The sequence below is a fragment of the Cariama cristata genome, unplaced genomic scaffold (assembly GCF_000690535.1).
Source record: "Cariama cristata isolate BGI_N322 unplaced genomic scaffold, ASM69053v1 scaffold4797, whole genome shotgun sequence".
Lineage (NCBI taxonomy): Eukaryota > Metazoa > Chordata > Aves > Cariamiformes > Cariamidae > Cariama > Cariama cristata.
In genome coordinates, this window is record NW_009628349.1 from 116,622 (window position 1) to 130,623 (window position 14,002).

General features: G+C 39.7%; 1 protein-coding gene across 1 annotated transcript in view; it reads left to right on the forward strand.

Moving 5' to 3' along the window:
• The window catches only part of PTPRK (protein tyrosine phosphatase, receptor type, K), a 187,649-nt gene that overhangs the window by 102,610 nt on the left and 71,037 nt on the right, over positions 1–14,002 (forward strand). The window contains exons 6-8 of the mRNA XM_009704781.1: positions 2,511–2,616; positions 9,700–9,973; positions 12,941–12,977. Coding sequence (XP_009703083.1) covers positions 2,511–2,616; positions 9,700–9,973; positions 12,941–12,977 — 417 coding nt within the window. The remainder of the gene's footprint in view (positions 1–2,510; positions 2,617–9,699; positions 9,974–12,940; positions 12,978–14,002) is intronic.

Sequence of the window (14,002 nt, forward strand, 5' to 3'; positions counted from 1 at the left end):
GCACACAGCTATAACAGAACTGGGGTAGTTGGGAGGAAGTATGAATTTCTTTAGCCAGATTCATATAAGTCTGCTTCCTCGTGCCTTTATTCACTTACTGCAATGCACCAAGATTGACACTATTTGTCTTAATAATGCACTGCAAACTCTAGAAGAAAGTAACGTCAAATGGAATGCTTTAGTATTTTTATTTTCTTAAATTTCAGTATTATTCTCAAAAAATAAGATAGTAGCTTATGCAGTTAATAGCAGAAGATAAGTCACTGCTATATCCAGAGAGACTGTTGATTTTATGACATGGCAACTTCAGAGCTTGGCAGAGATCAAAGAAGTCAGTCATTTAGAAATTTAAACAGCACAGAGCAGGCTATTTTCCCTATTATCTGCCATAATGGAACTTATATTGTCCTGTAAAGGGAAGTTAATAACGTATTGGAATGCACCTACCATTTCTATGGGAAACTACTCACATAATTTCCTCACTGAGTTCCCAAAAACATGCACATAAATCAAAATGTGAGAAAATTCAAGGCAGAGCGCCTTGAATTATGGAGCAAGTGAAATACTGTAGTTGTGGTAGTTAACTGCAACAATTGATTGACTTCCATCCCAGCACGTACCCTCATACTCCAGCCCCTTCAAAAATTCCCAACCAAACCACCAAAAAAACCCAAATTACATGTTCTGTTCTGTTCTCTTTATCTAGCTATTAGGTTGTTTTGAAGTCCAGTATTTTATTCAGGTTGTTTTAAGGTCCTTGTGTTTCTTCACAACTAATTCCAGTTCATAAATTTTCAGGAATAATGGTGGTGTAGTACTTGCATACTTGTCTTCCAACCTCTTTGTACAAGGGGGGGAAAAAAAAAAATGATGTAACTATGTATTATCTTACTAGCATGTCTGTCCCCCACACTTTTCAGGATTTTGAGAAATAAGCACCTCAACATGTTTAGATTATTTAGGACTACAGTGTTTTCTGGCTTCTTCAGATATGCCCTCTTTTTCCACCCAGAAATTTGGGGAATTTTGTCCGGAGTCCATCCTACCACACTTTCTAGAGACAGTATGGGTCTGTTAGTTGGCAAAACGTGGTTAATAGTAGGAAAGCCTAAAGGTAGGCTGTGACACCCTTTGTATCTGAGTTTCAGCCTGTTTTTTTTTTCATCTTTATGCTGAACTGTTGTCTAGTTTCACTCTGCATAACTGACAGTTTTTGTGAAGCAACACATATGTTTCAGGAAATGCTAGCTTTACTTTAATAAGGAGTGAAATTATTCCTTTTAACCAAGCTTACAAGTGGTTACCGTGATCCCAGTGAGCATGGTGTAAACAGTCATTTATAAATGAACATTAAATGAACATTATTTCTATAAAATCATATTTCCTGAAATAAGAGCAATTTTTGTGCTCATATAGGATCTGGGACTAATGAAACAAGGCTTTGAATCTTTCAGTGCTTTTCTATCTATTGACATATTATTGTAAAATTATTATGACTTAAATGATTGACATCCTACTAGGAAACATCTGGTTTGTGAGAGTTCATTTTTAAATGTAGCAACATCATTAACAATTTTATAAAGCTACAGCCACATATAAAAAAACCCCATGCAGATAGTTTTCAAGCTTGTTAGAGATCAGTAATTAATAGAAATCTATTATTTTCTGAATCACAGAAAGTCCTGTTTCTTTCCTTGCACTAGAGCTGAAGTCAGCAACAGTATTACCGGTGAGGACTGTAACAAGTTTGTGGCAGCAGATTAAGGTTGGGTGGTTGAAGTAATCACCAACACCAGCCACCCAACCCACAACAAATACTGCTGCCACGAAGGCCTGACAACCAGTCCATTAGTGAATCAGTTCCTGAACTGCTTCTGGTTTTGACTTTGATTTTGTTTTTAATTAATACCCTGGGCTGAAAACTGCAGTGATTCAGAAACTGATTAATGAGCAGCTTTGGCCATCCAGTATTAGAAATAGAAGGAGAAATGGGCATGGGAATAGACTCCCCCATACAGTTCTAGTCCACAGATGTACGTCTATCGAAGCCCGATTTTCCTGCACTCTCGTTGGTATTGGTGTGGTGTCCCATGACATTTAAGAGGAAATATGAAAGGTTCTGAAATTGTTGGAGGAGGAAAAAGAGAGGTGGTAGAGGTTAGGTCTTCAAGATGGTGAATACAGTTGTTTGTAAGGTAGAGAGAGGCTAAAAAGGGATTTTGTAGTCTTAGAGTTTCTTGGTAGTCACCTCCTCTCTCTATTTTTGTCCTTCTCGAATAAACCTTTTTAACATGAGGGGGAGCAGTTAGGGATGGGGTTATCAATTGTTGGTGAAGTCCCATTCATGTTCTAGGATTGTGCCTGACTGGAAAATCATTAAAAAATACTGGCGTAGCTGATGAATATTGTGGCTTTGTATTATATTGTGAATAGCCACAATCTTATGAAAAGTCAAAATGTTTTCACTGATTTGTTTCTTGTTCTTTTCCTTCCCACTCAACTTTAATCAGCTCCCACTTTACCAGACTATGAAGGAGTCGATGCATCTCTCAATGAAACTGCTACTACAATAACTGTACTCCTGAGACCAGCACAGGCCAAAGGTGCACCTATCAGGTAAAAAAAAAAAAAAAAAAAAAATTAAATTAAATTAAAAAATCAAGAAGGGATTTTTTTTTTTTAGTTGATTATATGCTGTCTTGCAGCTCATTGAGCTGTTTATTTCCAAGTGATGTTCATTTGACATTACTATTGTTTTTCTTAGCTAGACTGAGCTTGCCAATAGATCAGTAATTAAAAAGAAAAAATTCTTGGTGTGTTTTTTTTTTTTTCTTTAAAGATAGCTGGATGATTGAGGTCATGATTGTCTGTCCTGTTTGATTTGAGGTCCCCAGGACCACCTCCTATCCATTATCATTTCATTTTACTTTCTCACAGTGTCTCTGAAATGCGAGGTTGTAAGGTGTTTGTCAGAAAGTGGATTTGAAAATCACACTTCCTCTCCAGTGCTTCAAATCAGCTATTCTATAGCATATATGTATGATTGGAAAATTGGAAACTCAGAGGAAATTGGAGAATAATAGTGATGAATACAAACTATTTGACCTTTTTCCTCTCATAGTGCTTCTTACTAGAAATCATGTAGCAAGCTATTAAATTTTATTTGGCGTGTCCCATAATCATATTAAAACGTTTCATTTATGTTAACTTTGAGGGGTCTTTCCCTTTCTGCTCTCTATTGAGAGATAATTTAATTCTGTTTGCAAAGATTAGTCCACATCCTGCTCTTTACTTCTACTTGTTAGTGCAAAAAAATTATGATATTATTTGATTCCTTTTGTGTTTTACTGATGTGGCTGCATCAGCAGTATTCAGGGACAAGATTGACTAATTGGAGGTTAATTAGCTACTGAGCATCAGAACCTTTTCATGCTCTTACCCTTGTGACATTTTTGAGAAATACGGGCTAATGCATTTCATTCTGTGTTACATTAAGTCGATTACCGTGGCTCAGCTGATGTCGAGTAATGTGCCTGAGCCCTAAAAGTAGAGGAAAATTAACTATTTCTTAAATCTGTTTCCATTAAGAGGAATGTATGTTTTACATGGATGTTGTGGGGATGAGTCAAGTACCTATAAGCATTTTTATATGCTAATCATGTAGTCACCTTTATGATTGATATGAGCAAGTTATTTATTTTCTATCATAGAAGATAATCCAAATTCATCCCCTTTATAGGAGATATTGATGTGTTATATTCATAAATAAAATTGTAACCCCATACATCATTAGTTTCTGAAAGATTGCCCTGGAGCAAACCTAGGATTTTTTTGGGTGTGAAGAATGATAAAATGTGTACAGGACTACATTTGGTACAGGACTTGGATTCCTAAAATAGGGGGGTTGTTGAATTGATGCAGTAGAAACTGGACCTGTGATCTGAAAATACTCCCAAGTTATGTGAGTGCTTAAACTCACTACATTACGTGCCTTTGTAGATGCTTTTAAAGCCTTCCAGGTGTCCTGCTGCTGGCCGTATCTGAACCTGTCCCTGTTTGAGAAATGTTCTATCTCTCATCTAATCCGTACCAAATCCTTTCAGTTTTGTGCTGGTCCCTGGAGGGGGCTGACATGTAGGCTCACCTAGAGCACGCCTGCCAGGGACCTCTGGGATCTGCTGTCGGTGGTGCACGTCTTCTCGGCGGCAGCTGCTCCCTGGCACGTTTGTGCAGACAGCAGCGGGCTCCCACCTTCCCTCCTGCTGCTCACCCTGAGCCGGGTCAGCCTCGCATCCCACGTTTCTCTCCTGGGGGTTTTCTTTTGTGAACTGGTAGCGTGATGGGATGTGGCTAGAGGATTACTTGTACCTAGCTCAGGGAGCTCTGATTTTTCTGCCCTGTACTGGCAGACAAATATCTCACTGCGGAGTTCGCCTGCAGCACACCACCTTGCAGTTATTCCCTCAGTTTTCCCTTCAACATCCTCAGCTCTACAGCGTGAGCTTGTCACTGTGGCCTATGAAGGTGGCAAAGAGGATCCATGTACTAAATGTTAACAGATAGTTTGATAAGGGTATTAATAACTCTTGTTTGAGTATGTTCTCAAAAAAACATTTGTCTTACTTCCTGTCTCCTATTTTTCCTCTCCACTTTAATTAATTTCTAAAACCTAAGAGATTACATGAAATTTCGAGCATCAAGAGACCAAGGAAATAAGTCCTTCACCATAACCGGAGAACTGGGCTTTATTCTTAAATCAAACCGGGTGGTTTATTCCTTACTTGGAATGAGGAGCATTCTCCAGGGGAGTGCAGAAGACATGGTCCCGTTCCCTTTCCTGAAGTTACACATATTGCAGTCAGGTACTTTTCAGCAGCTTCTTAATAGGGGAGATAAATGTAGCACACTGAAATTCTGAAATGGTTCAATGCGTTTCACTAAACTTTATGATGCGTTTTAGTGAAGCTTCACTCCATCCACACTGCAGTTGTGTTTCCACTACAAGCTGGCTTGCTGCCATAATGAGTGTTACTAGGTAGGTGGGACAAAATGCATCGCCATGCCTGCAGCTGTGATGGAGTAGAAGAGACTCAAATACTATTCTTTAGCCTGATACTGAAGAATACTGTCGGCTTTTTGAAAAGGTTTGTTTGCACCCAGTTCTCTAATCCCTGGAGCTGCAGATAGTCAGAAGATCATTTTCTTTAATAGCAGTAGGCCCATGTTTTTTAAAAAAGGAAAGAAAAAAAAAAAAAGAAAAGAAAAAAGCTTGATCTCATACTCTTTTCCTTTTACAAACAGAATTATACTACGATCAGATTTTGTTATACCTCAGCCTCTCCATCAGCACAGCCCCCCAGGAAACAGATGTTCCTTAACTCAAGTGTAATCAATGTGCAGTTGTCAATCATTTCTTTAAGACACTAGATGCCATAGTCGTCACAGTTTAAACATGACTCTAATCATATCTTCCCTGTCAAGTGTTATCGTGTAATCTCTAGCATTCTTTATGGCCTCCTGAAGCTTTATACCAAATTACAAACTAGAAATGCAAAGGGAGACAGAAGTGGATGGCTCAGGCTCACCGTGAAGTGCGTGCCGTTTCACCATCAATCTCGTGGATGAGATCCCAGTCTGTAGAATCAATGGTGCTTCAGCGATTCATCTGAAGACGTGATTTCTCACTGTAGTTTTTCTGAAGGATCCTAACTGAGCACCAGCAAAACAAATCTTTTGTTTTCAAATATTACTGCAAATGAGGATTACAAAAAGCATATATCAGAATCAGCGTAGACAACTTTTTAATTATTACATTTTATTTTATTTGATTGGTGAAGTGTTTTTCTTATACCTCCATATGCAAAACCATGTTGTTTTCATTTTGCAGCAAGACTAATTAAGCGGACCATGGCAGGGAGCGACTAAAACTCAGTTGTCAGTTGGAATTCCAAGAGCTGGGGTTGTAACTTGGGCTGTCAGTCAGTCTGGCACCTGTCAAAGGAGAGAATGCTGTGTCTCCGCTAGACACGTAGAAGGAAGTCTCTAGCTGATATTAAAGCCTAGTCAGAATAGGGCTGAAGTACGATCAACGTGTTCATCACCACCGTACCTCTTTGGGAGCCTGAATCTTTAGGGAGGCATGAAAAGGAAGATCTGTTGTAAGGGACCTCCTTCGGCTGTTTGTAATCATCTTAGTCAGTAGGGAGATACTGTGGAGGTTTTCTTAAGTTAAAAAAAAAAAGGTTTTTAGACATGAAAAATAATTTCTTCGTGCAAAATCTCAGCTGTGGAGCTCTTCATCTGCTATATCTTCAACACCTTCTCCACTCACCTGACTCTCTCAGACAACTGTTTGGCCTTTATGATCCCGACGACTTATGTAGCAGGTTCTGAAATTTGTAGTACTCTTCAGAATAGCTCAGAATTTATTTTAGTCATCAGGGAGAAGGAATATTGTTATCTAGGTTTTCCACTCCTCCCTCTTTGTTTCTCTCTTTTATTCCTCCTTTGTTGTATGGGAAGAACTGGAAAAAAATTGCTATTGTAGGAACTAGGAATTCCCTCAGCTCCAGTCACAAGAAAGCACTCTCAATAATTGAATTCCCACCATTACACAAAAACTGTAGAAAATTTAAGGTAATTGAAGCTAGGATTGGTAATATGTAAAAATGCAAGGATAAGCAGAGTACATAGCCTTTAAACTTTTAACTTATAGCCTGATATCAGACCACATTTGCAGCCAGTGAATACCCTGCTTTTCAAGTTGCAAATTTAATTTTGGCTTCTTTCTTCACATCTTACAGCAGGGTGTCCTTTCTGAACGCTATTATGTGTACATAGAGTAACAGTGCTGCTTCGGAGCCACTATAGTGTTTAGTAAATGGGTTTAAACAGATGGTATCGCGAAGGGCCCAGAGGTAAATGACTGTATTCCTCCGTGTCTTGTTAGCCTATAATGTTGCATGAAAAATACTGCCAGATCCCCTTTCCGAAGAGGACAGGCATATCTTTTATTTAAAAAATACTTTGTGAACGTTCAAAAAAAAAAAAAAAAAAAATAAAAATAAAGAAATAAAGCCTCGTTGGAGACTTTAAAGATTTTCTGTCATATGTTATTCTTTCTTGAACTAAAAGTAATTGTATGAATGCAAGTGGCTACAATGTGTATATCTATTTCTTATTTTCTGCATTTTGTAGCTTTTCATATGTAGGAACCTAAAAAAGCATTATTTTTGGAAGCATATTTTATGTAAATTACTTTATTTGAAAATTTTTCATAACCTTCATATTTTATTGTGATCTCATGCTTAAAATGTTGACATACCTTTTATATCACATTCAAAAGTTACTGCGTGTTTTTAAAGAATGCTATTAAAAGAGACTTTCCTAATATTTAACTCTCATGCCCTTCACCTTTGATTTTTGGTTTGTTTTGCTCTCTGGAGAGACTTGACCCTTAAAAAGGAGATGTGCCTTGAAAAAAAGAGACCTCATTTACCCCTTATTCTTTAAAATAGAGGGAAAAAAATGGGGTTCATTTGGTAACGGTGGTGGATCTGGGCTCCTGAGCTGTGTGACGAAGCAGGCTGTTCCAGGGGACGGTTGCCTCCCGCTCTCCCTGCTGGCTTTCTCCTCTTGAGTTGGCAGGGTGTCACAGATGCCAAGTTTCCTGCTCTCCTGGCACTTGGGAGAGCGGAATTTGTGTCGGTCCCAGTCCTTTGGCAGCTCATGAGAGAAGGGAGCAGAGACGCCGTGTCTGTGTTCCCAGTACTCTCCAGTTGGTTGGCTGCCCAGTTTGGGAGCGGTGTTTTTAACCCCGGGCCAGGCTAGCGAGGGAATGAGTGCTGGTAGTCATTTCTTCCCTTGGGCCATTATGAACAAAAATTATTTTTAATATTTTACATCCTATCAAGTTTGTAAAGTATCGATGTTTTTCATTTTTTTTGCAGTACATTAATTTTGAAACGTAAAGGAGGATTCTGGGTGCACAGGGGTCCTGCGGAAGTGATTTATCGGTGCAGGCCCCATTAGCTGGACATGGTTAATACATAGAGTTTACCACAGAAGGTGATTTATAACCAAGCTCAGTTCACAGACAGTTTATGAGAAACAGAGATCCCTGGAACTACCTCATCATTTTTTTGTTTACGTTCTTCTTTTTACCTGGAGTTTCAAAAATGATGTGAATTTGTATATTCATGTTGGACACTTTGAAATGGAGCAGGCTTTCCTCCTCAATTTTTTTAGGTGCCAGGAAAAGGAGATGCTAACTTTTTCTTTCATCTCAAGAAAGACGTGAAACTAATTTCTTATTTTTTTCTTCTCTCCTTTCTTCCATTCCCCAGTATCATACTTCATCTCTGCCACTACAGTTATTGGGTTTTCTGAGCAGTAGTAGCAGAGAAAATTGACAAAATAATTTAATGCTGCCCCATAAGTTCTGAAAGAAGGAGGATTGTCTTTGCCTTTGCCTTTCAGAGTCCCTGCAGCAATGCGGTGACACTTCGAGAACTCCATTCAATTTTACTTTTTCTATTTAGAGAGCTTTAAAACAAAAACAAGACAGGCAGTTCTGCCAGTTTAATTGAATAGGTTCAGGTCTTGTCTACATACTTAGGCATATTTTCTTACTAATCTTTCATAAGGTCCTCAAATGTATCTGCATATAAATGAGAAATTGTGTGCATGTATACCCGTGTGTGTATATGTACATATGCGTACATATAGTTCTTAAAACCCCAAAAACTCTTTTTTCTTTTCTTTTTTTTCTTATAAACTGAAGATTTGCCTCCTGCTCTCAGTATGTAAGTTTTGTACTTCTGCAGAGCAGAGGAAGCTGATAATGAGTTGGTAACATCCTGCAGTTAGGTAGTTCCCCTGAAGGAGAAGGAAGATTTATAATTACCTGTTCTATTTTGAGCAGGTGATTTTGAAAAGTGACCAAGCCATGGACCATTTCAAGAGAGGTATTGGGAGGTTGGGATGGCATTTTAATAGGCCAAATGTCATCTGCTTCAGCAATTTGTAATGTTTTATCGTTGACAACTGTAGAGGAATGAGGCAGTCTATTTTGGTGGAATGGACAGATTTCTGTCCATCTGTGCTTGTATTACAGCATGTCACTTGTACTTTAGATCTGCATAGCTCTGAGCCAAGATAGAAGCCACAGCAAGGTCAAGAGGTGGAGAAGCCTGTCAGCACATTCTGTCTCTAATGATATGACAACTGCAAATTGGTGCTTCAAGCATAGCCTGGAGACAGTCATTATGTTGGGCCTTGAAGCTCAGCTTTCTCTAATATAATTTCAAAGGAAAATGCTAACTTCAAATGCTTCCAATTAGCCAAGAGTTTAATCTATTGTAGTTTAAAGTCAGATTCATTCCTGTGTGTCTTCGAAAGAAAAAAAAAACAAAAACACAAAAAAAGTATTGTTAGGATGTTGTGTATAGATATGTATTGTTGTTTTTCCTGAAAAAAATGGATGCTGCTTCTTTCCAATGGCTGAATTGGATAGCTTTGCTATATTTCAAGCCTTTGTTTCTTCTTTGCATCCATGCATCTGCTGTCTTTTCCTTCTTTCTTTTCTTTGCTTTCTTTTTAAGTTGACAGAAAGCAATTGGGTTAATATTTTTATGAGACTAGAGACTGGACCGTAGCAGGTGACCTTAAAGTTATGCTGATTTTCCTCTCTCTCACTAGTGCGTACCAGATTGTTGTTGAGGAGCTGCACCCACACCGAACAAAGCGAGAAACGGGTGCCATGGAGTGCTACCAAATCCCCGTCACCTATCAGACCGCTCTGAGCGGAGGGTCACCATATTACTTTGCTGCTGAGCTGCCCCCAGGAAACCTGCCAGAGCCAGCCCCCTTTACCGTGGGTGACAACAGGACTTACCAGGGTTTCTGGAACCCACCGCTGGCTCCTCGGAAAGGCTACAACATCTATTTCCAAGCCATGAGCAGCGTCGAGAAGGTAAGTGCCGACCACACTTTTCTCCTGGAAGGAGTCAAAGACATGCCCGTGGTGACAATTGGGACTATCGGAGTTGGACGTAGGAGGTGTTGGAAGTGGCATGGCTGTAATCCCTTCCATGCTGTGACAGCATGGTGGCCTGCCATTCACATTTCACACCGCCCTTGTATCATAGTGACTACTGTTAGATGAGAGTTTAATACATCTCATAGTAACCATCTGAGCAAAGTAATTTCAGTGCTGTGACTCTGCAACCTCGGTAAATAACATCCACAGTCCTTTCCCCAATTCTCAGTAGTTGCACACTTCAGAAGATTAAATTACTGCAGGATAAACAGAATGTCGGCTGCTCAGCGGGCTAATAAAATGTTACAAACTTTTTGAGACTCTTATACTGAACATCAAATAAAAAGTAAAAATTTGCTTGAGCAAAAATAACCCCAGGCCCACAGTGAGTTTACGAGAGCCTTTCTGAAAAGATGTTCTTCAGGCTTGCTCCACCGCTGTGCAGCAGGAGAAGTACGGCTGTCGCTCACCTTCATTACCTCCTTGGTGTTTAATTTTTAACTCTGTTGCTGAGTACTGCTGCTGGCTCTGTATGCGTATGGAAGGGGAAAAGTGCCAGGGAGGGGAGATTCCAGGTGGGAAGAACAACTGTGGCTTTGCACGCCCCGTGCTGTTGCTCTTGAATGGTTTTTCCTCTGGTAAATGAAAAATGAGGGAGGGGGAAATGATCGGTGAGGAGGGAAAATGTGGTAGACACTGAAGCCTCAGATATGTAAAAACTAAAAATTTTGATTTATTTCCTTCAGAAAACTGAAGGAAATTGCAGTAATATGTCCATAGGAGTCTCCATATGAAGTGTCCAGGCAGGTCAGAAAGAAACTAGAAGGGACAGCTAGATTGATAGCCGCCGAGACGCACCAGAGCCATCAGAAGGGAGCAGAAGGTGTGTTTTTCCTTACGTTTGGGTCTCTGTGGTGACTAAACGAATCCTAACCAACAGGCAGCCTTGCCTTGGAACCATTTGCAGAAAATATCCCCTTCTACCTATGATTATGAAAATCGCGTATGCATCAAGTCAGAATTGGGACAAAGCAGGAGCTAACAAAACTGTACTGGAGCTGCTTGAGAACTGGATGATTTTTCTGATGGAAGACCATTCCCTCTTTTTAGTTCTTATCTATAGACATGTATGAAGCAAACAGAGCAAAATAAAAAGTAACTACTAGATGCTCATCCATATTTCCCTCATCTGCTACAAATAATTCCCTTTGCTTTTGTTGGCTTCCAGCAGACTAAATTGTAAGGAAGTTTGTTTCATTTCCCAAGAAATAAATGGGAGGGAAAAGTAAAATTAAAATATTAAATACAAAAATAGATCTTTATTTTGGCTTTTACATTTTGACAGATAAGTAGAAGATGAGGGAAGAACACATTTTTAACTTTATTTCAGTTTGTGAGAGAGTTTAATCCTAAAACGGTTTTCTCTGGTGTGATTTAAAGCTTTGGATCAGATTTCTGTTCCTAGAGGGATCTGGGGGGAGATTTGGGGGGAATTGCACTGCATTCAGCAGGGACAGAGATCTAGTGGTTGTATGATAACCTCTGAGCTGCAGAATATTTAAGCAAGTGCTTTACTATAAACCAGTGGGATCACCAAAATAGTCAAGGGGAAGTAAAGCATGCTGTGAAATACACTGTAGGGTTGGGATGAGGGTTACTCTGTGATCCTCGCAGACATTTTGAACAAAAGTGGACAAGTAAATCCAGTAACTGGGGAGAATGCTAATTAGGTAAGATTATATGGATAAACTTTGCAGGGCATTCATTTAGATTGAAAAATTGTCTTTATGGAACACTTATGGGAAACCTTAACTCACAGCTTTGCTTGTTCTTTACAAGCTGTGTTTACAAAACAGCATCAACACATTTTACCTATTGCTCTGGAATCGTCAAGAGGAGAGGGATCCCAGGAGATGTATTTGAAGATGGAGTGCTGGGGGGTGCAGGACTAGAGGGAGCATATTTTATAGAGTTAAACTGTCATATTTTCTAATTACATGCTAATATTGTTTAGAGTGATCTAATACAAGAGCAGCTGCATCCTCTCACGCAACCTTATGCTATTTCAGTATGTTTGCCTTTAAAATGACTGCACATTGTACGAATAGGTCAGAAAACCCATTTATGACTGACCCTCGTCTGTTCAAGTTGTCCAAACTGTGCATAGCCAAGTCTTTCCTCTGTTCATTTGTTTCGATTGCTGACTAAACTTCTGAAACGGGGAAAAAAAAACAAAGTAAAATATATAGAAATAGTCTTTGCATGTGCAACTTCTTCTGAAGCACATCGCTGTCAAATCACTGTCTTTCCTAGGCCGATTATATAGGTTGTAGGTTGACTGTGTCATATGTGAAGGGATACCTGGGCTGCTTCGATGGTCTTTGCACACTCAGAAGCACGAGGGAGCACCTTCTGATGTGCTTCAGGTGACTCTGTTCAAGGCTGTCAGGATGCACCAAGACATAAGCTTGGAGACAGTGCTGAGCAAATGTACCACCTTTGCTGCACGGTGCGGTTAAAGGTCTACAGTGGCTGAGGATTTCTGTGCCATGACATAAATAGGAGCACCAGCCCTCCCCTTTTCTTCTGTTGCACTCTCTCTCTGTATTCTTATGGCATGATTTCCATTTGATTTGAATAATCTGAAAATTTGCTACATTTGGGCTGTCCTGCACCTTTTCTCCCCATCGTTGCCCTGCATAGTATGGACCAGTGTCTAACTTTCATCCAGCTTTTGTAAAGGCAAAATCATCCACCCTCCTCCCCTGCTAAGCCGAGAGCCGCGAGCCACCTTGTTGGGTTGCCCCGGCTGATCAGCAGATCTAGGACAAATGTAGGGAGTGGGGAGGGCAAGAAAAAGCAACCTCGTCTGACTTGTCTTTACTTTTCCCTCCTCAACAGGAAACCAAAACTCAGTGTGTTCGAATAGCTACAAAAGGTAAGAGGTTCGTCCCTCCACACAAAGTAGCTTTTTTTAATGAAATGCAGCGTTCCTATTAAATGTTTGACTCAAAGCCAGTGCTATCCCTCTGTTTTGAACCACTTGATTGTCTTAAAATGTAAAGGGCTACTGCTTTTTATTCTTTGCTATTGGGCCAACAGAGTACTGTTCTAGCAATCTGCAGAATTTAGACAAAACAAGCACTCCTTTTGCATCCCTGTCTGTGGTTTTCAAGATCTGCTTTTAGGCTGCTGGAGCAGGAGGCAACTAGATGGACGAGACTAGAAAGCACACTTGGTAAACTGTCTGTTATGCTAACCGTTATTTCCAAGTAGTGGTGGAAATAATTTAAATGAAGGACATGGTAGTTAATTTTCCGAAGGAAGAGCTCTGAGTGTTAGCTAAACACAGGGGAGGGTTGATTTGAGGAAAGCTCATGTCTTTGATAGCAAGTGAGGCCCAGGGTTAAGACTGGCTGCATAGCTGTGAGAATAAATCATACTGACTCCACGTACAGCGGGTTAATCACATACTGCTCACTCAAAAATGCGGTTTCATCCTCAAATGAGGACTCAGTTGTTCTGCTTATTGTTATCTCTTGCTTTGCCTGTGTTTATATCCATTCATTTTGGTTGCTTGATTGTGTCAACATGAGAGTTGTTTGATAGACTCTGGCAGCATAAACAAGAAAAGAGCTTATAAATGCTGAGAGAGTACTCTACAGAGGCCGAGCACTACTTACATTGTCTCTTTCTAATTGCATATTCATATTCAGCGTAAAAACAACTTTAGATATGAGCAAGTGGGCATTTAAAGTACTGCGGTGGCACATCAGCACCATTTTTTCAATTGCTTCTTTCAATTTAAAACTTGTTCCAATTAAAAGCTGATGCCTCTAATGAGGTGGTAGCAACCAAACGTTTTCTTGAGAAACAGGAAAATAAAATGTACTTCTCAAGATGTGTTAATATTTTTGTCAAGTGAGGTAAACTAATAAAAACAGGAAATTAAAACCATGAGCT